The sequence below is a fragment of the Leopardus geoffroyi genome, chromosome D2 (genome assembly GCF_018350155.1).
Source record: "Leopardus geoffroyi isolate Oge1 chromosome D2, O.geoffroyi_Oge1_pat1.0, whole genome shotgun sequence".
Taxonomy (NCBI): domain Eukaryota; kingdom Metazoa; phylum Chordata; class Mammalia; order Carnivora; family Felidae; genus Leopardus; species Leopardus geoffroyi.
The window spans coordinates 73,191,941-73,214,656 of NC_059334.1; the positions used below are offsets into that span (position 1 = coordinate 73,191,941).

A 22,716-nucleotide genomic window follows, 5' to 3' on the forward strand; every position below is an offset into this window, starting at 1 on the left:
AATTGACTAAATAAACTATAGGGGCTAATTCATACTCACATTTTTAAAAAGGAAAATTTTGTGAATGCTAAGTTTGATTACATGTATTTTGTTCCGGGATTTAGGAATTTTGTGTGAAATAGTAAAAGTACCTTTTTTTATATTAAAGTTTGCGACATTTACTAAATTCAAAAGGCAGTGTCAGATTCGACTTAATGTTCACTAATTCTAGGGCTAATCATTTACATTGAGAAAGGGAAAGGGAAATCTAAAACGTAAAACTTTGACACATTCTGTCTTATTTTTATGTCACACTGAAGTGATAAGAATCGATAGAACGCTGAGATTAAAGCTGAAATACATCCAAAATCTTTCTGGCTCCTCATCTAGGAACCAGAGAAGTACCAAGTAGGAAGGAGCCCATGCCTGAGTAGGTCAGACCATCAGTCGTTTTACCCAGCTTGCGTTAGCCGTCATGATTGGGTTTTACTTTAAGAGGAAATGAACTCATGGAGAAGCATCATCGGCTTCCTGTGATGAACACATGTAATATTTTCACCCACTTCTTAAGTATATCTTGGCTGCCTTCACATCTTTCAAAATGTCAGCAGTGATTAGACTACATTATGGGATAATTAATATGAACTTTTATCTCAAAGCTAATTTTGAGTAATACGAGAACAAAACGCATGTCAATATGTTAAAGATGGAAAGTTGAACAGACTGCTTTTGTATATAAAAATACATTTTTTTCTCTTTTCAAATGTCAGTCTAATATAAATGTTTGAGGAAGGTTAAATAACCTGTAAAGGAGTATCTTGTGAAGTTTGTGGTATTTTCTAAAATCCTTTCATAGAATATGGGATAGAGCCTTTCATATTAAAATATTGGTCATTTTCAGAAGTTAAGGAAATATCTCCTCATGTACCTGGATCCAGGGGATGTGACTGTGGTTAATTAACTATGTCCATTTCACACTTTCATACCAGTGCTCCATATTTTAAAATTATCTTCAAATGCAGGGCTCCTGGGTGGCTCAGTCAGTTGAGTGTCTGACTCTTGATTTCAGCTCCGGTCATGATCTCAGGATCGTGGGATCAAGCCCTACTCAGCCTCTGCACTGAGTATGCAGCCCATTTAAGGTTCTCTCTCTCTCAGGGTTCCTGAGTGGCTCAGTCAGTTTAGCATCCAATTTCGACTCAGGTCACGGTCTCACGGCTTGTGAGTTCAAGCCCCATCTTGGGCTCTCTGTTGTCAGCACAGAGCTTGCTTCAGATCCTCTGTCCCCTTCTCCCTTCTGTCTCTCTGCCTCTCTCCAGCTTGTTCTCTCCCTCTCCCTCTCTCTCAAAATAAATAAATAAGCTTTAAAAAACCAGATTCGCCCTCTCTCTCCCTCTGCCTCCTCCCTTACTCCCATGCATGCTCTCTAAATAAATAAATAAATAAATAAATAAATAAATAACTTCAGGTGGCATCCTGTGCCATTTCCTTCTTCTAAACCAGCCTTGTCCCAAAGTAGTTAAAATAACTAAATAATCTACTTCATCCCAGATGAGTTCTTAGAACTACTCTGGAGCCCTGAATCTGGCTCTGTGCCGAGTCAGCTTGGGATTCTCTCTGTCCCTCTCTCTCTAGGCCCCTCCCCCACTTGTGTGTGCTCTCTTGCTCTCTCTCAAAATAAATAAATAAACATTTTTAAAAGATAGTCTTCTACAAAAAAATAATAAAAATTGTAAAAGCAGGGGGGATTTAATGTACTTAATCAGTTATAAATAAGTCATTTATAGTTGGCCTTTCAAAATCTCCTTTACATTGTTTATGGACAAGTCATGAATACCATTGTAAATAAAAATTATAACCTGCGTTCTCCAACTTTAATAAGTGGGGGTTCAGAGTAAGGAATATAAAACCAAATCTGATTATGCATGTGTGTGTGTGTGTGTGTGTGTGTGTGTGTATATATATATATATATATATATATATATTCTGCATGTGTGTGTGAATATCTTTAAAATTTTTATTATTGGGGCGCCTGGGTGGCGCAGTCGGTTAAGCGTCCGACTTCAGCCAGGTCACGATCTCGCGGTCCGTGAGTTCGAGCCCCGCGTCGGGCTCTGGGCTGATGGCTCAGAGCCTGGAGCCTGTTTCTGATTCTGTGTCTCCCTCTCTCTCTGCCCCTCCCCCGTTCATGCTCTGTCTCTCTCTGTCCCAAAAATAAATAAACGTTGAAAAAAAAAATTTTTATTATTCAAATATAGTTGGCATACAATGTTGTATTAGTTTCACGTGTACAACATAGTGATTTGATGATTCTAGATATTAGTGCTCACCACAATAGGTGTGGTTACCATTTGTCACCGTACCATTGTTACAGTAATATTTATTACATTCTCTATGCTGTATTTTTCATCCTTGTGTCTTCCAGTTATTTTATAACTGGAAAATTGTACCTCTTAATCCCCTTCATCTATTTTACCTCTCCCCACCATTCCCTCCCCCTCTGGAAACCACCGGTTTGTTCTCTGTCTTTATGAGTCTGTTTCTGGTATTGTTTGTTTGTTTGTTTGTTTGTTTGTTTGTTTTGGTTTTTTAGATTCCACATGAAGTGAAACCATATGGTATTTTTCTTTCTCTGTCTGACTTATTTCACTTAATGTATTACCACTATCTAGGTCCATCCATGTTGTCACAAGTGGCAAGATCTCATTCTTTTTCTATGGCTCAGTAATTTTCCACTATATTCCAATAGTCCAGTGTATATATTCATATCATCTTTATCCATTTATTTATCAATGAATACTTACATTGTTTCCATATCTTGAGTATTGTAAATAACACTGCAATAAACATAGGGGTGCATATATATTTTTAGATTAGTGTTTTACTTTCCTTGGTGTAAATAATCCCAGAATTGTGATTGCTGGAGCATATGATATTTCTATTTTTAATTTTTTGAGGAACCTCCATACTGTTTTCCATACTAGCTGCACCAACTTACATTCCTACCAATAGTGCACAAGGATCCCCTTTTCTCCACATCCTCACCAACATTTGTTGTTTCTTGTCCTTTTGATATTAGCGCTCTGATTGGTGTGAGGTGATATCTCATTGTGGTTTTGATTTACATTTCCCTGATGATGAGTGATATTGAGTGTCTTTTCATGTGTCTGTTGGCCATCTTCTTTGGAAAAATGCCTGTTCGTGTCCTTTGCCCATTTTTATTCAGATTATTTGTTTTTGTTGTTTTGTTTTGTTTTGTTTCATTTGATTTTGTTTGGTTGGTTTTTGTTTGTTTGGTGTTGAATTGTGTGAGTTCTTTATGTATTTTGGGTATTACCCCATATCAGATATAACATTTGCAAACATCTCTCATTCAGTAGGTTACCTTTTTGTTTTGTTGATGGTTTCCTTTGCTGGGCAAAACCTTTTCATTTTGGTGTAGTCCCAATATTTTTTTTCTTTTGTTCCCCTTACCTGAGGAAACATAGCCATAAATATGTTACTAAGGCCAATGACCAAGAGATTACTGCCCATATTTTCTTTTAGGATTTTTGTGATTTCAAGTCTCAACATTTAGATGTCTAATCCATTTTTAGTTTATTTTTTTGTATGATGTAAGAAAGTGGTCCACTTTCATTTTTCGCATGTAGCTATCCAGTTTTCCCAGCACCATTAATTAAAGAGACTGTCTTTTCCCATTGTATATTCTTGCCTCCTTTGTCGTAGATTAATTGGCCCTATATGCATGGGTTTATTTCTGGGCTCTCTATCCTGTTCCATTCATCTATGTGTCTTGAAATAGATATACTTTTTAAAACCTCATAGTACCATACTTCTGCTATACTTTAATACTTTCTTAGATTTAATTCCCCTAAAATGTAAGTTTCTTTTCTTTATTAAAAATCTTTTTTTCCCTCTAATTATGGGAACTCATCAACCACTGGGCTGAAAGTCAGCGGCAGCTGGATGGTGAACTGGCCCCTTGCCCAGACCTCAGAGTAAGACTAATTTGAAAATCCTTTACAGAATGTAGCCCAGAGTCTGCTGCTCAGAAGATCCTGCTCTAATCAACCATTGATCATAAGAGATTTCCTTTATTGACCTGAAAGCAAGTTTCTTCATCTTCCTGCCAGCTAAGGCACTTACTGAAAGTAGGGAGATATAATCCAAAGTGAATATGCCTAATAAAGAAGGCAAAGCCTTCCATCTCTTCTCACAAGTGACATTCCAATTCTGTTGCTAGTGGGCCTTCTTCAATGACATGTATGAATAAGAATTTCTGTCTCCATCCATCTCTTAACCCATTTCACTGCCACCCTGTGAAGAACCTGTGGTTAGCAGATATCCCTTCTACAAATACACTTGGCAAGTCATTTAGGAAACTAGTCGGGGATTGTGGAACAATATATGGGAATTCTCTCCGTGTCTGCAGATACCTCAGAATGAATGCAGGGAAATGTTTATCCCCCTGGATACATCATCAGAAAGTTCCAGATCATTCTCAAGTCAGCTCCCTCTATGATTTACCTGCCTGTAGAGTTTGAAAGGTTCCCACTAGTGCTGACTCTTTGTGACACTTCTCAATTTACAGTAGCTCAGAGGACACTTTGATTGTTTCCAAAGGCAAAGTGGGACAAAATGACACTTTTTTCACTCAGAAGGGTCAGCATTTATGGGACATGCTCAGTCAGATTCTCAAAATTGCTTCAGAGAATGAAGATTTCTTTTATACTAACTTCTGATAGATTAAAGGAGGTCATTTAAACAAACTACTTCCCCAAAGTCCCTGTTTTGAATTGCTGGAGAGAATGTGCACTATCTGGGGTCTTGGATCACTTGGCAAACACCAGAGGAGTGGTTTGGAGTCTGTTTTGGGAAGTACACTGTCCAACTACATTGCCTTTTCCTTCAGCAAAAGAGATTTATCAAGGATCAATTTGGCTGCGACACATCTGTTTTTGTTAAAATGCCTTTGGCCATTAAGTTATCTGTAATAACTTTTGGTAAGGTCTGAGCAATTTATAATAATATTAATGGAAAAATCATGATTCTATATAGCATTTTTTCTCTTCCGTTTTATCTAAATGGCTAGAAGTGGAGATTTGCATAATTTTATCTAGTTTTTTTCCCTCCCATTTTTGCAATGATCTGAGAGTTTTGTATAGAAGGCATTAAATTGATGCTGTGAACTTAGAGGAGTAGAAACATCACCTTGGACAATACTAAACTTCATATGTTTTTAGTTGATAGCTTGTCTTTTAATACTCATTGTGGTATATATGTGTTATGTGATATTTTAAATTTGAGTCTATCTACTGTACTCTCATGTATTCTTATATAAATGCTACGGAAAGCAGCGTGATTCACGACACCACCCAACACTGTTTAACCTTGATTGACAATTATAATCTAGTTTCTTATAAATAGGTATCTGAGCTTAAAAAAAAAAAAAAAAAAGATTTGTGTTTTTGTGTTGACTCTGACTTTGCACGGATCTCCAGAGAGAGAGAGATCAGAACATGAAAGGTAAACTGATTTTTCCTTTTGGGAAGTGGTTCATTCAAGACCTCAAAGAAGCTTTGGATATGACTTCCAGAGTTGATTTAAAAATACTCAGTGTCTCCAAAGACATTCAGGGAGAAAGGAATTGCTGATGCTTTGCTGCCAAGCAAGCGTGGTAGCTGTTTCAATTTTTCATCAATACTGTACCCACAGCCACAGATATTAAAGCCCGTTTATAGACAGTGTTGACCAAGGTACTGAGCAAGATGCTCACTAGTGTGGCTCTCACTGTTTGGGCATAAGCACGTCAGGCCTTAAGGGGAGCAAGGTGGCACCATGCGGGACACTCTCCGCTGGGCCACCTTCTCGGACAAGAGATTATTTATAGTTACACTGGTGCCGCAGTGGTCCCTCCCTGCCCGGCATTTTACCCATGCTCCACTCACTGTCTTCTTTGCAGCTAAGCATAAGGATTGGAGAAACTTAAAGAGGCCAGCCTATACTTCTGACTGCCTTTAAGGTAAAACAACACCGAGACTTCTGATCAGAATTCACTTCCTTAGCAGCACACAGCACCGCGAGACATCCTTTAATCCTCATTCAAGTCCTATTTATTGATTACCTATTTTAGACGACGCATTGGGATATAAAGATGCGTAAAAACATAGCTCTTATATTCAAGGTGCTCCCAGTCTTGGAGGTAGGCAGGGTTAAAATACAAAATTGTATTATAACATAAAGGGTTAAAAAACTAAATTTAAAACGAAATCTGTTCGGTTGCCCAGAGATTTCTGGCCAGGTTAATCCCACCTGGTCTTGGACACTGCCCATTCTCCTGACCTCCCTGATATGAAACTTAGAGCCAGTTCCTTTAGTGTTATTGGCATCATAGAAGCCACACCCATTGGTCAGTACAAACCATACCTGCCAGTACTGGTGAGGTTCTCACTCTGGTAGAAGTGTGTCCACTCCCTCAAAGGTCCTTAACCAGCCAGAACAGATGCACGTTTCCGGCAGGGAAGTCCTTGGACCCATCCAGTCCCCTGACTTCACAGTGATGCTCGTGGTATCCTACTCTGCTGCCACTCAAGAACATGTACGACAGAGGGGGCTCGCAGTGGTGTCTGGGTCCTTGCTGTTGGCCCACTCAAGAAAGGCAGCTGCAGTCATAAATTTGTAGAGCCTGAGTGACCTTAGAAACCACCTACTCCAACTTCCTTCCAAGAGAAACCTCTCAAGGGACATTCTGAATTTCAGATCAAGAAAGGCTTGGAAGCCACAAACTCAGCTGGCTTATCGTTGTCATGGAAGTTTTTGGCTATTTGTTGCAAACAGAAACAGCATCCACAGGTTATAACTAGTCTCTGACTAGTTTTCTTACAGAGTCTGTGGACAGTCTCTGTCCTGCCTTCCTCTTACCTCTCCGGATATACTGTCTTCTCATGGGCTCCTCTCCTCCATTGCCAGTGCTCTCCTCTCGGTCCCCCCTCCTTCTTATCCCATTCTTTCTACCAAGGGCAGACTTATCCACCCCGGTGGCAGGGATCTGCACCTCCCTCCCTGGGGAATAGTACTTGCAAATGGCATTGGGACAGAGTGTCATGGGCTTTCCTACCCTCTTGTCTCCCACCTGCCACCTAGATGTCAATGTTCAAGGCAACCATGGAAACCCCTGACTGAAGACGGCAGAATCCCCATCAGCCTTGGTCCCTGAGTAACTACATAGAGCAGATGCTGCATTCACTACCTCCTCCTTCCCCCACATGTGTCCTGCCACCTCAGGATTGGATTTTACATAGTGAGAAATGAACTATCGTGTTCACCCGCTGATATTTGAGGCTTTATTGTAACAGCTGTTACCTATACTAACAAAGTCTTAAGATGCCATCCATGTAAAAACCCTGGGTATCTCAGGGCTAGACTTTATTCCTGAGCTTCCCACCTGCATTTCTAGCTAGATATCTCCACTATGGTGTCCCACGGGTCATCCAATCTCAGTATGTCTAGAACTGAACAAATTAGCCACCACCTTCCTTGGATATACTGTTCCTCCTTCATATACCAGTGAGTAGAATTGGTATGCACTTGGCCACTCAGGTATGCACTGGCCACACTCTCTCTCAAGCCAGAAAGCTGGGAGTTGTTCTAGATTCCTCCCTATTTTCATCTCCCATATTAGTCTCTCCTAAAACATCTGTCCTGTTCATTCTGTATCTCTCTCTCTACTGCCATTTTCCTGTCTGGTTTCAATAATCATAGCCTTGTCCCCAACTCCCATCCGTCTATGCTACCGCGAGGGGTGTCTCCTTGAAGTAACGATCTGGCTATGCCTCTCCACGCCTTAAAATCATTTCAAGGCTTTTTATGTCTTGCAGATTAAACATCTGTTTCCAAGTTTGGTACCTAGGTCTGTCTCACGGACCCTCTTATGCTTCCCACTCCCTTCTTTCTCACTAGTCTCCCTTTTGAACCTGGGGTACACTCGTAGCAAATGTCCTGAAGTTGCAAATGCCCTTGCTCTCCATGCTGGTGAAGTTCTAGTTCCCTCCAGCCAGAATATGCCACACTGCTCATGCCTGTGCTCTTCTTGTGAGTAGTTCTTTCTTGTCTTTCAAACCTCAGCTCAGAAACCACCTCCCCTGGGAATCTTTGATCTCCACCCCCCACCCCGCCCCCAGGAAGTCTCCTCTTGACTTTTTTCTCCTCGTGCCTTGGGCCTACTTCATAGAATTTGTCTCGGTGTGATTATTAGCAAATGTGGGAGCTCTTGCATGGTTGCCGAGCTTGATGCTGTTTGATAATGACTCTTTGACAACCACCCTCAACCACACTAGCTGTAATATACCCTCAACACATGTTTATTGATTTAACCTGTGTTGTCATCCACTCCTATCTACATAAATGGGTAAAACAATGCACATCATGTGCTGAGGGCAATGCCTGGCATAGAGTAAGCATTCAGTCAATGTTAACAGAATAGGGTTTTTTTTATTATTATTTTTATTACCATCAGCATTAATTAAAGCCTTTGATCTTAACTGATTTCACACCCCTAGCAATTTTTGAATTGGGTTTTTTCCCCCCATTTGGTTCAAAATCATTACTCATTTATACTAAAGTAGAAATGTCCTTCTAATGGTATAAACCGAGTAGAATTCAAGTCAAAGAATTGGGAGGCTTGGTCTCAGGTCCCACTACTACCACTAACTGTGTGAGCCTGAATGAGTCACTTCATCGCTCTGTGCCTCATTTGGGCCATTGGGGAAGCATAGATGAAAAGAAGTTTCTGGGACATCTGGGTGGCTCAGTTGGCTAAGCATCCAACTCTTGATTTTGGCCCAGGGCATGATGTCATGTGAGATCAAGCTGTGCATCTGGCTCTACACTGACAGTGCAGAACCTGCTTGGGATTCTCTCTCTTTCTCTTTCCCTCTGCCCCTCCTCGGTTCATGTACTTGCTCTCTCTCTCTCTCTCTCTCTCAAAATAAATAAACATTTTTTTAAACAAAGAGCTTCTGGACACACTTCAGCAGAATAGTCTTGAGAAACAACCTAGATACTCAATATAAAAGCATTTATTAACTCTAAAAAGTAGGGAGAAGTTCATTGTTAGTAGTATGTCCAATAATACAAGCAATATTAATGTAAACAATGCTTTCACTATTCAGTGTTGTCATTCCTCTATTTTGCCATTATCATTTTCAATTGTTAGCATATTCTCTGATGAATGGGCCACACATATAAGTCATCTCTACATCTATGAGCAAATTCTCAATTTTATTTTCCAAGGTATCAGAATAATTCTGGTTTGAGGACTAAACATAGTACCACCTCACTGGCAATGTTGTTCTATACTGATGCTATCTGTGAGTCTTTGAGTCCACCTTTCCATCAAATTTTGTTCTTTATTTGGCATTCGACACAGTAAACATACTAGTTGTTGAATGAATGAATGAATGAGTGAGTGAATGCTATTAATGGATAGAGGCAAAGCCGTTTTTTTTAATATTTATTTATTTATTTATTTTGAGAGAGAGCAAACATGAATGAGGGAGGTGCAGAGAAAGAAGGAGAGAGAGCATCCCAAACCATGAAATCATGACCTGAGTCCAAATCAAGTCAAATGCCCAACTGGCTGAGCCACCCAGACACCCCAACAAAGTCTTGGGTTCCCAGTGTTTTGTCAACTGCTTCCTAGTTGACTTCAAACTTCTCACTTGATGATGATGATGATGATTGACATTTTTGAGATCTTATGTGTCAGGCACTTTCCTAAGCCCTTCACATTTAATCTTTGCAATAACTCAGTCAAAAAAAATACATGAGTTTGATCCCCTATAATGGAAGCTCCATGGAATATAGAATCTTTTATGTATTTTCTGTCTCATCAATTGCTAAATTTTTAGAGACTCAGAGCATTGCCTGGCGTATAGTAGGCACTCAAGAAATTATAGTTGAATGAAGTGATTTGCTCTTCACCTTCTTGATACTTTGGAGTTTTTGGACATTTGCAATTTGATTGTGATTTCTTACTAGTAGTAGTAGTAGCTGATTTACTATTGAAATTATTAACTATCTTTTTATAACACTTTATAAAGTATTTTCACATATAATCTCATTTAATTTAAAGCAAACATTTTACTACTAGAAATGCTAAAATTCAATGTCTCTCCCTAGTGGAAAATAAAATATTGCCATTATTACAAAACTGCCATAGTTTGATTTTTCCAGTGATCAGTAAGCACTTTAATTAATTTGAAGATGATTGGGGCTTAAAATTAAGAATTATCATATATCAGATTTTTTTTAATTGAAGGAAGAAATTGCTAGAAAATATTTCCCCAGTTGGCTTAGGATGAGGGAATTCTCAGTTGGAAACTACTTAACATTACTTAACAATGTGGAAGGGTAGCTGCAAGGCTGATGCTTATAATGTTTGTGCCTCTAAAAAAAATCACAAAATATTTTAAATGAATTAATAAGATTTTTAGTAGGTAATTAAAATTTGAACTGATAAGATCTAAAAGAAGCTTTACTTGTTGAGAAGCATGAGGATTTGCATTACACAATGACTTGAGACAATAACGTCCATGATTTACTCAGCATACTCTTACCAATCAGAAAACAGTCCATAAACAATTTAGGGAATGCTTGGCAATGTTATAGAAGGTGGCATCTGTGGTGTTAGCAGTAGGATTACATTTCGTAAAACTTGTACCACGTGTCTTTAAGTGAAATTTTACAACATTATGATGTGCTAAAGGCCAAACAAAATCGTATAACCAGAATGTAGTTAACAATTTGTCTTTAAGTATTGGCATCTCTAGTTGCCATTGGTTTTTAGTAGGTGAAGGGAAACATTTCTTTAAACTCTTCAGACAAATAGGACTAGTCCATTTGTCATTCCAATGTTTTCAGTACTTGAAGTGTTTCAATTTTGGTTCAACAGTGTAACCTTTGGAGTTTTGCCTAATAATGACTTCAGTTGCACTGGCCTTCCAACAGATCAATTAAAGTGGAAATGCATATTTTCTAATTATGCATCCAGCCCCGCTTGCATCTTGGCAAGGGTGGCCACGCCGAATGTTAAATGAAGTCTGCACAATAGCTAGAGTCAATGCAACATCAAAGTTTCCCAAAGTCACTTTCTTAATCATGTGAAGGATAGCCAAGACTCTGATCAGTAGCATGTAGCTGTATACAATCAGAGGGAAAACATTTAAACATCCCAGCATGGTATTTCCATTTAAATCTGATTACAGTGAAATAAAACTGTAGCCATTAAAGGTTTAGAAGAACTACAAATACAAGCCGTAAAAGAAGACAGATAGTAAATGAGGTAGTAAAACATTTCAGCAGGGCAAACAGTTTACAGCACTCATTTAGGTCATCCCGAAGCAGACTGTGCAATTCACTGCAGACCTTGCACCATTCCCTGAGCTCCACTTAAACCTGCAATTAACCTTTCACGCCTAATGAAGCTGTTTTCCTGGAAAATTAAAATATATAGTGGTGCCTGCTTTTACACAGACTTGGGAGGAGAACATTTCAAAATGAATGACTTTTCTGAGGCTTTGTTCAAATGTAAAATGGAAGTGCTATGTTTGTGTATAAAGTGAGAATGTTCTTTCCAAGGCAATTTCACTTGATGTGCAGTAGTTTATTACTGTACTTATTAATTGTTCTGCATAATTGTAAAAAAACACACATCAGTAATTTTATGATTAGATTGTTACTGCTGGAGTCTACTAATACCATTTCCCTTCCATTAGGAAAAACTAGAGTTTTACTAAAGACAACTCGATTCCTGCCTGATGTTTCTCCTTGGTGGTTTTCATTGCAAATGTAGTGGTTTGAAAAGATATATTTACCATTTAAATATTTAGCTGTTAGTCATTTGCATTGCTTTCTTTGTAGGGCATGCCTGCACGTGTTTATTGAGAGACTTAATTCTTAATTATAGAAAAAAAAAAAGTCGTTGTTATTGTTTTTCTCTGAGAGTCCGAGGAAAGGTCTGATTTGGGTATATCTTCTGCTTATTTACCAAATATCTGTGGTAGCTCTTGGCATCCAAATCAGTAACTACTAACTTGTGCCCCTGTTCTGAGGGAAATCTACATGGCCCCAAAGGAGTCTGCCTCCTTCATAGCTTGCCCTGCCCTGTCATCCAGAGCAGCCACGGGTGATGTTCCACGTTAGCAGGAGCTAGTTTGAAAAACCACAAGGCCATAGCAAACGGGACAGGAAACAAGATGGTACCTTCTTTCTTATGAGGTTTATAATTCATATTTAAATAATCTAAATGTCATAGTGTCTGGTGTTTAAGAACTCAAAGTGCAAAAAGGTAAAGTTTATAATAAATATTTAAACCCCAGCATTTTTATTGAGTCTATGGGCATATTTTGATGTAAATTCTGCTAGCCTGCAGTGTCTGTGCATCATCTTGACATGGTAAATGAAATTCCTTTAGACCACCAGTCTAAAATAATGAATTGTTCCCCCAGTTAATTGTATTGCTTTGATAACAAGGAACTGTGCTAGGTCTAGAGAACACAATAAGTGGATTTCATCAGATGATTTGTGTGACGTTTTGAAAAATGATCTTCTGGAGTGACCTGATTTTAATGGAACGCAAACCGCAGGCAGCCTGTGCCACTGCATCACATCCCACTGCAGGAAGGGCTTCCTCCTATGGCACCGGGAGCGAGGGGGCATCACCAGAAAACCTCTCCCTGGGGGGAAAAGAATTCCCAGGGGAATCTAAACGGGAGAAAGTGTTTGCCTGGAAGGGCAACATGGATAACTTATTTTTAAGTTGTTGTTGTTTTATTGATGCTTGTTAAAAAAAAAAAAAAAAATCCAGGAAAGATCTCAAGCTACCTTTTTGTCTCTTCATCACCAGCGTGAAAACAAGCCAAGACCAACCAAATAGCAAGTGAGGCTATTTACTCAGAACTCGCTACAGGAAGGGAGTCAGTCATCCACCATTGCTCGCTTGCATTTTGGCAGACCCTTAAAAATAGGCAAATGGGAACCACCAAATGGGTGGAAAAAAGAGAAGGCTTCAAGTGCGCCCTGATGGGAAGCAATGGGCACCGGAATGCCGGAGGCAGATTAACTGGAAACGGATGTGCTATGTGATTGGTTAGAGGTGCATAGTTGCCTTTTTCTGATTGGTCCTTATTTGGAAGCAGGGACAAAAATTAGGGAAGTTGTGAGTTATTAATCAAGTTGGGTAGGTGGGACCCGTTGTTATAGGGTAATTGTTTGACTTCCTAGATTGTTACTAGACATAGGGGTCTGACTTGCCATCACATGGCAGGCTGGCTTCCTAGCCCGGTTGTTGCAGATAAGGGTGTGCTTGCATGAGCAGGTTGCTGCAGTTTGAGGGCCAGAGTTCTGTTTTTATCTTACGGTCTGGCCATTGCTATTTATATGTTCAGTCTCTCACCAGCACGTACATATTACATGCGGGGAGGAGTCATATTGTTTTTGTTGTTTTTTTTTTAAAAAAGCTACTGGCAACTTTTTTTTTTTTTTTTTAATCAATTAAGATGCCCTACAGGTGCGCCTGGGTGGCTCAGCCAGTTAAGTGTCGGACTTCTCAGGTCATGATCTCGCGGTCCGTGGGTTCGAGCCCTGCATCAGACTCTGTGCTGATAGCTCAGAACCTGGAGCCTGCTTCAGATTCTGTGTCTCCCTCTCTCTCTCAAAAATAAACATTAAAAAAAATTCCCTACAATAAAGTGAATTGAAGGGCAATGATAGAACTTTATCTTCTTTTAAAGCATCTTCCACACACTAGAAACCTCAGGAACACTGGAACCTTGTTTGTCTTGTTTACTCTTGTGTCCATGGCCTCTTGTAGGTTGACTGAGGATGTAGCAATTTCTGGGTGGTGGTTGTTATTTTAGAGTTCTCCATATATTAAAATATGCAGAAACGCAAAATCAGTAATAAACACCTATCCCCAATAATTCGACACTTAAACATATATGCATGCAGTTATTATGATTATTATGCTGTTCAGAATTAAATTACAGTATTATAAAAAAAGAATAACTCATGGTGTGCCACAAGCTGTGTAGTCCTGTAAAGGACTCAAGCTTACATCTAAACGAAAACATCGTCTGGCCCATCAGGAGGATGAGAGCTGGGCGGTGGCCCTCAGAGTGTCCTCTGTGAGCACATGTGGTGGACGCTCAAACGTCACTGCCTCCAGGAGTCCAAGGTTTCTTGCATGCACATTGCCATTTATGCAGGATCTGTAAATGCAGTTGATTGTTCCATTTTCATAGGAAAGAACAAAAATTTGTCAAATTAAAAATAAGCATGATTTGCAATTTTATTTGTAACTTAAGGACTGAAACATGGCTTATGATTTATTATTTCCAGCTGAATGTGTTTCCAAGCTTACAAATCATTAGCAAACCCAGGATATTTATGAGAGACACTACTTTAATTAGGCTTTGGACTGCAAATACCCTGAAATACAAAGGTACAGTGACAGTTTCGGATTAGCATAGAATTTCCTGTTTTGGCAACTCACACTGTTTACTTCTCTCCTGGAATGTATCTTCTGTAAGGAAGCAACATTTGCAGCCACGTGTAAATGGAAAAGTATTGTTTTTCAGGGCTCTTTTGGACTGGGTCATGCAGTGGTTTAATGAATAACACGATTTCGTATTGAGATGCTGTGATCATTGAAATTAGTGGAAGTGGTCTCCGTCTACATTAAAGGAGACATACATTCTTTGTCATATTTGGCTGTCTCTGGATAAGATGGTGCCAGGAATGAAATAACAGAAGGTTGTGAATTATGACCGAAGTGTGCCAAGAGATCTGCAGAAACTTCAGGTCTGCCTGAACCGAACTTTCAGTTAGCACAACCCTGCTCCCTGATTCTTTTTTTAAAAGAAAACATGTGCTTCAGCTTCCTCTCCTGAAGAAATAACAAAATAACTATTTCCTACAGCAGAATAAGTGGTTAAAACGTCTTTGTTGGCCACTTCAGAAGTCCATCTGTGCTCTTCCAAGGTCAAGAAAGCGATTTTTATTTAAACTTTGAACCTTTGAACTTGCATTACCTCTAAGAAATTTGAGTAATTGTTTATTATCCTGAAAGAGCAGGTTCTTTAACAGCAACCCTGAAAAAGTAAATGTCTGAGATTGTCAGCCTAGCCCGTGATTACTGTAACTTTTTAGTCCCTTCCCTCCCCAGAACCATTAATTTCTCCTTCTCTACAAATACCTCTCTTCTGTTTTCGAAAGTACCTAAAGCTCTTTTTTCCCTTTAAAAAATATATGCAGGGGCGCCTGGGTGACTCGGTCAGTTGAACATCCAACTCTTGATTTTGGCTCAGGTCATGATCTCACAGTTCATGAGATCGAGCCCCACATCAGGCTCCATGCTGACAGTGTGGAGCCTACTTGGGATTCTCTCTCCCTCCCGCCCTCCCTCTGTCTCTCTCTCTCTCTTCTCCTCCCCCACTTGCATGCATGCTCTCTCTCTCTCTCTCTCAAAATAAATAAACATTTAAAAATATATATGTACTCGGATAATTCTATGTAGTCACAGATTTCATCTGACCTGTTGCTTCCCCTGTGCACCAGTTCCCTTATTGCCAAATGGCTTGAGCATGGGACTCTTCCATGCACTGCCCCATTTCCTCTCACCCCATTCCCCGCTTAACTTGTGGACTCCCTTCCTCAGTTAGGTATGGACATGACTCAAAGATCATCAAAATTTTCTTTGAGGAAATCGAATGGACTCCACATCCAGCCTCACTGCTGGCCCATTTGGTCCCTCTGCAGACTCCTTGAACCCTGTCCTCCTTTGACTTCTACAATACTGCCCTAGGCTAGTGGACCCTCCCCTTACAGTGTCTGTTCCCCTTGGCATTTCTTTCCGTTCATAAGCCTCTGGAGTTCTATCCTTGCCAGGTCAGGGTTGAGGCTTACCTAGAATAGATTGACCCACAAGGAGTAAAACAATTCAGTGACATCTTACATAGCTTAAGATCCAAAGTGAGGCCTTTCTCTAAGAGCATCACATAGAGGAGATGCCTGTGAGGGCTCAGGGTTTGGTTCAGCTCTACTCAGTGTCAGGTCTTCAAGACCCTGGAGACAGGAAAATGAACCAAAAGTCCTTTAGTGACCTCTTTAAAGCAAGCAGCCTGTTCTCTTTGTTTAGTATGGTGACTTGGCACATTTTGTTTTACTCAAGAATTATATGGGACTCAACAGAAACTAAAATGATTCATGCGTAGCTATGATAAACCAGGGTATCTGGTGGAGCCATTGCTTTTACAAGTTTAGAAGGCATTTACTATCCATCAACATATTACCAAATGTTCTCCTCAATCAGGAGACTAAATGATGTCACAAAACAATTCTTTCAATTACCTGTGATAGCTAGAGACTTACTTTTGTGTTAATAGTCTGCTGATCATACTCAAGATTGTTTTCTTATGTGTACAAAATATCAAGTTGTCTCTTCCATGTCTGCTTGTGCATAACATAACTCTGCCTGGGTGCTTTCTTCTTAAAAGCACTTGAAAAAAAAAGAGAATGAACGACAGGCCACAGATCTGGAGAAAATATTTGCAAAACACATATATGATGAATTGCTGCTATCTAAAATATAAATGAAATCTTAAAACTCAACAATAGGAAAACAAAAAGCTCAATTAAAACTGGGCAAAAGATCTGAACAGATACCTCACCAAAAAAATATGCATCTGACAAATAAGCATATGAAAAAAATGCTTAACAGCATATGTGTTTACGGAATTGAAAATTAAAACAACCATGAGATACAGTTACACCTATTAGAATGGCCAAAATCCCAAACACCAACAATACCAAATGCCGACAGAGATGTAGTACAATAAGAACTCTCATTCTTTGGTGGTGGGAATACAAAATGGCAGAGCCGCTTTGGAAAACAGGAAGTTTCTTTCAAAGCTACAAGCCAGACTTACCATGTGATCCAATGATCATGCTCCTAGGTATTTACGAATTGTTAACTTACTTCTACATAAAAAAATTGCACATAGGTATTTATGGCTGCTTTATTTATATTTGCCAAAAATCGGAAGCAGTCAAGATGTCCTTCATCTTGGGTAAACAAACCGTGGTACATCCATACAATGTATGGATGAATGAATATTATTCAGTGATAAAAAAAATGAGCCATTGAACCAGAAAAGATGTGATTGAAACTATATGATACCCCAGAAAAGGCAAAACGATAGAGACATTTTAAAAAGGTTAGTGATTACCAGAGGCTCAGGGGAAAGAGAGAGATAAACTGGTAAAGCACAGGGGATTTTTAGGGTAGTGAAATTATTCTGTATGATACTGAAATGGGGAATACATGACATTATGCATTTGTCAAAACCCATAGAATGTACAATACAAAAAGCGAATCCTAATGTCAACTATAGACTGGTTGATAGTCATGTATCAATACTGGCTCAATTTTTCTTTAAACCTAAAACTGCTCAAAATTAAAAAAAAAATCTTAGCACAATGGTTTTTATTCTACACACACAAAAACAACAGTAACACTGAAAATTCTTTGTACATCTAGTACAAACTTGTGTTCAGACACGGGAACTAAGGTGTGGAGTTACATCCATGGCTGCTTGTGATATTTTTGTCACATACTGAATTTAATTATCCAAAGTCAAAGTCAGTTAACTTTGTTAGATCCTTGTTCTTCTTCATGTGTGAAGTTCACGTGTCTAAGTTGAAGAACATTTTAAGTGAAGGGCACGGTACGTAATAACTTCCAATAAACAGCGAAATATTTGATGACTAAATATAAAACAATGAAAATAGGGTGCTAAGACACCACTGTCACTATCCCGGAAAGGTCTAGCCACGTAGTTGACTGATTTTCACCTTTTCTTCCAGGCCTCGCAATTGCCAGTGCCCTAATAGATATTTCACAACAGAAGCCTTCCGACAGTAAAGACAAGACTTCAGGAGTCCGAAATCGAAAACACCACCTCTCAACACGTCAAGGAACTTGTGTCTGAGAAACAGAAACTACTCCTGGATATTCCGACATGTTTGATTTTGTAAATGACTTCCATTCAGGCTGGTCTATGGCCTCAGTTTTTATGGAGGCAAACCTGTGTATGGTTCCAGAGCTCAAGTACACTTCCCTCCAAATGGGCGATGACTCAAGTGGCCAGAGAATGTCCGTGACTTTTATGAAAGTAACAGTACTGAGGGGCGACAAAGTCAGTTTTTACGACTCTCCTACGCTTATCATAGATAACATTTAAATACTCCAGAAAAAGATGTATATTGTTTCTTAATGCAGATGGAAAATATGTGATTCCTATAAACCAAACTGTTTATATCCTAGGACTTTAAAGAAAGACATTTTATAATGCCTGAGTGATGAGAATTGTACAATTTTTGCCTCATAAGCAAACTTAAATCACTTCTATATGAACAGGAAATGAACAAATCGCAATGGCTTTAAATGCTGTTTTATCTCACTGTAAATGTAAAAGCAAGATTTTGATTTAGCAGGATGTAGGTAATGTATTTAAATATTCCACATGACCAGATCATATCCGCACCCAGTTTGAGAATGGGACAGTTTCCCACCTAACTGGAACACAGACCAAAATGAGACCATTTGGATGGATGGTAAATGCAACTTCACAGGAGGTTTTATTAGAATTCCAAGTGAAAAGGACATTCCTGTCATCCACGCCAACTGCCTCACTCATTATCAGAGCTGATAGAGCATGGAAAAGCCTGTCCAGCAATCAATTTTTTCCCTCCTGCCAAAAACCCTGTAATACCAAACCTGAAGAGAGCTGAAATAGTTATTTTACAGTGTGCAAGCTTCAGCTCTAGTATGGTAATTTTTTTTAATTGCTTAGGAGTCATTGGATCAGACCTAAATGATTCATCTGCATTTTTGTAAGAATGGATCAGCTTTGGTTGGCCTTCCTCTCCTAGCTGCTCGATTTTATCTACCTTTTACAAATATTATGGAAGTATTTTAGAGGTGACCCCTCCAAAGTTTTCACATGATCCAGGGTCCTTCTTGCCAACTATTCACTTAGACTACAAGTAGGGACAAGCATTTGTTGGCAAGCATCTACAGTATTCTTGTTTCTAACATAAACACATTGGTGTCATGAGAGCAAGTTTCTAGTTTAAAAAATAAGTTCATCAATGCCCACATTTAGCATATTCTTCATGATTCAAATATGTGAGTTATGGCAGAAAGCAAAAATGGTATAGAACAGCCTTCACACTGGAACATAGATTTATTTGTGTCCTAATTTTGACTATAGTTCACTAGAACTCAGTAGCATTAACCAGACCTTGTTTGGAATTAACAGTTTCTTAACTGTAGTCAGGGTGACTACAGGATATGTGTAGAAAGCAGTGACAGAGAGACCCAAAGCTGCTTTATACAACATAGTTTTGTTCAATATGAAAGCCATTTACACATAATTGATGTTTAGTACTATATATGTACTTTTCATGTTCTTTGGATTTCTGGAAGGTAATGACACTTTACTGTTTACAGCTAATGCATAGTTACTTGCATGCTGTGGTTGTACAGTAGCAGAATATGACCCTATTGTGATATTCAATGTTTATTTCATAATACCATTATACATAGTCAGCTTAATTTGATGAGGATCGAATGTAATATATAACAGGAATGACCATACAATAGGTAGTTGCATCGTATATAAGATTGCTAGGTTGCATCTAACCATGCCTATCACTGTTTTGATAATTAGACATTTATGAATTATAGTATATATTCTTTATGTTGGCATGATAATTTTGCTATTTTCTATGCGTTAAAAATAAGACTAATTCTTAGAGTAATTTTATCTATAGCCTGTGGGTTTTTTTGGGAGAGGGGGTGGCAGTGAAGCTGGTTGTTTTTGCCTCCCTGTGATATTTTATCTCTCAAAAAAAAAAAAAAAGGCAAGGAAAGTTTGTAAACGTCTCCTAGAAAAACGATCAAGTAATTTTATTAGCTTCTTTTTGGACCCTTTAAATGTTGCTTTTTCTCCTGGAAAAATAAATTGACAAAACTGGTGACTACAAAAATATAATCATTTAAAAATAAAATGCCCGATTTGTTTAATTCTCTAACAGTTGTATGAGAGAAAGCTTATGTAACAAAACACAAAAACATATATAAAATCTATTTCAGCTGTCCATTTAGAGAGGCCAAGCAAACAGTGTTACAAAGAAAGAATTGCCAAGCTATATCCACCTCCAATCCCACTGGGTTCCTAAAACTTGAAAATTTGAATTTTAGAGAGTTACAGGACATAATGCAATGTGAAGTTAAAGTCATACTATATCTTTCTGGGCCAAATATTGCTACCTCCGTGACTACTTTTACAATATGTTCTCAACGTATCAAAGCTTTTCACTGGCAGCAAAATTCTTCACCCTCAGGTAAAGTGGATTGAAAAGACCTTAGGGATTATCACTTTGTATTTGTGTCACAATTTTTTTGTCCCCACATCCCAAACACTTTACATTTAGATGCTACCTTTTTTTTTTTAACTTTTTAAAATCAATTCACAAGTATATGCAGATACTCTTCTAGAAGTTTATACTTAAATAACTGATTCTCTTCAAAACTTTATCTTAATGGAATTTGGTACCTTTCCATTTAGAATAACTTTGAAGGGTCCTTTAGATTTTAGGATTTCTTATTCTTCCAAGTAGGAAAAAGGTTTTGTTAAATAGAACAGCATTTTTAAAATTGACCTGGGGACGATATTTGGACAACCAGAGAATTCTTGTTTAAAGGGATGCATGTGCTTACAGATTGATGTAATAAATTTTAAGAGGATTGGGTTTTCCTAATTGCTTTTAAATGGAAATTTGTTTTAGTAATACACGGAGAAGGAAAGAGTATGCCACATACTATTGTGTTATGTTCAGTAGGAAGACTTCAAATAGGACATATTTCAGTGGGGAATCAAAACTTGCTGTGCTTCCCAATATCTCATTGGGGGGAGGGGGTGGGGAGGGAAGTTCTGTCACATAGAAGTGACTGTACAGCTGGAGTCCTGTTGCAGTCATTTAGAGTATAGACTGGCAGACGGGCCCAAGAACAGATGCTGGCATCAGCTTTGAGCTGTGTCGTGCTGGGCAAGGTTTGCTCTTCGGAAGCCTCAGACATTCCATCTGTGAGGGAAGGTGGTGCCCACCTTGCGGACCCACCGTGAGCCGAGAAGGTAATAGGCATCAAACTCCCACAGCAGGCCCTCCACGCTGAGTAGCTGGGATGGACCATCACGGGGCCACCAGGCCACTGGTTTTCAACCGTTTTATGAATCCATCTATTAATTTTTCATCCATCTTTTTACCATAACTAAAAGTCAAGTAGGGTTTTGCAGGTGAAAGTTGCATAAAAATCTTGAGCAAGTTCCTATATTTCGAGGATATAGAGATTTCCAAAAAAAGCTACTTTGATATTTGAATCATTAGAGGCTTTGGCTCTTCCAAAATATATATAGCTTTAATAGAGCATTTAGACAGGAACATTCATTGTCACTTTCACATTCAAATTAGGCAAGAAGAAACCAATCCTTACGTTTGGTTGGCATACATCGTACCTCTTTTTATCACTAAACATAAAACTATGATTTGAAGAGTGTTTTATGTAAAAGGTTTGGAAAAATGAAAACGGATCAGATGAACTAATTCTCCCGCATACACTTAAGGAAAAATCCACTTCCAAAGCCCATTTGTCATGTTACTAGAGTGACTTTGGAACTCACTTGATCATAAGAACTACCCGGGTTCGTACAGATTCCTACTTTTGCCTCAAGAGATCAAGACTCAGAAGGACTGGATTAGACCCTGGAGATTCATATGCTTAATAAGCACCTCAGTGATTCTTACCATTAGGCGAATTAGGAAAACACTGCACTGGGCCAAAGAGTTGCCTTTATCTACAGTTAGAAGAATTTCTTTAAATAACGAAGTTATCACTCTAGTTCAAAATGCTTTCAATAATTTTCCAGGGAATACAAGCCATCTGGTTGGTGTTACAGCAGTGTTTTCAGTATAGTGTACATTTAACAGTGTAGTTTTATCAAATTTTTAAAATTAAGACTTATAACCATATCAGCATATATGTATACACATGTGCATGCCAATGTTAAAACAGATTGTGTAAAAGTTCAAACCTGCTTTAAAAAGTCAACATTTTATGCTGCAGTGTGCTATTATTAATCAAGAGTTTAATTACTGAAATAAAAACACTGGATCTTCCAACCCCCACTGCTAACTACGGTTTTGTTACTTTTATTTTTACCCTTCCAAAATCACAACAGGTAAAAGCTCTCAACACCTGAAAATGCCCCTCTGTCATCTAAGACTTGGTTATAAAATTTGTGTTATTGAATTCCCCATTCCAAATACATTTTTCTCTCTTTCCCCTCTTCTCCTGATTTTCATTGACCTTTCCTACACGTCGTCTTTGAATGGCATGCGGAACACTTTGAATGTTGCTGAGAACGGGAGCAAAACCCACAAGAGGTTGAGAGCGAGTGGCCAGAGTTCCAGCTATGACTGTGGGTCTCTGCCCCGGCCATGTGCTCTGTGTTTACAAAAACCGTTCTTACTTCCAGTAACCATCCTGGTTCTGAAACTGGTACAGCTGTGGCCTAGCTCAGCAGTGTTCTAAGAAATCTGCTTGCTCTTTGGCAG

The 22,716-nt window shown here is 38.8% G+C and overlaps 1 protein-coding gene across 2 annotated transcripts in view; it reads left to right on the top strand.

The window, feature by feature from the left end:
* ATRNL1 (attractin like 1) overlaps window positions 1–22,294 on the top strand; it is a 784,731-nt gene extending 762,437 nt beyond the window's left edge. For both annotated transcript variants that reach the window (XM_045439061.1, XM_045439062.1), the window contains one exon: window positions 17,902–22,294. In XM_045439061.1, coding sequence (XP_045295017.1) covers window positions 17,902–18,026 — 125 coding nt within the window. In that variant the 3' untranslated portion in view covers window positions 18,027–22,294. The remainder of the gene's footprint in view (window positions 1–17,901) is intronic.
* Window positions 22,295–22,716: the final 422 nt, after the last annotated feature.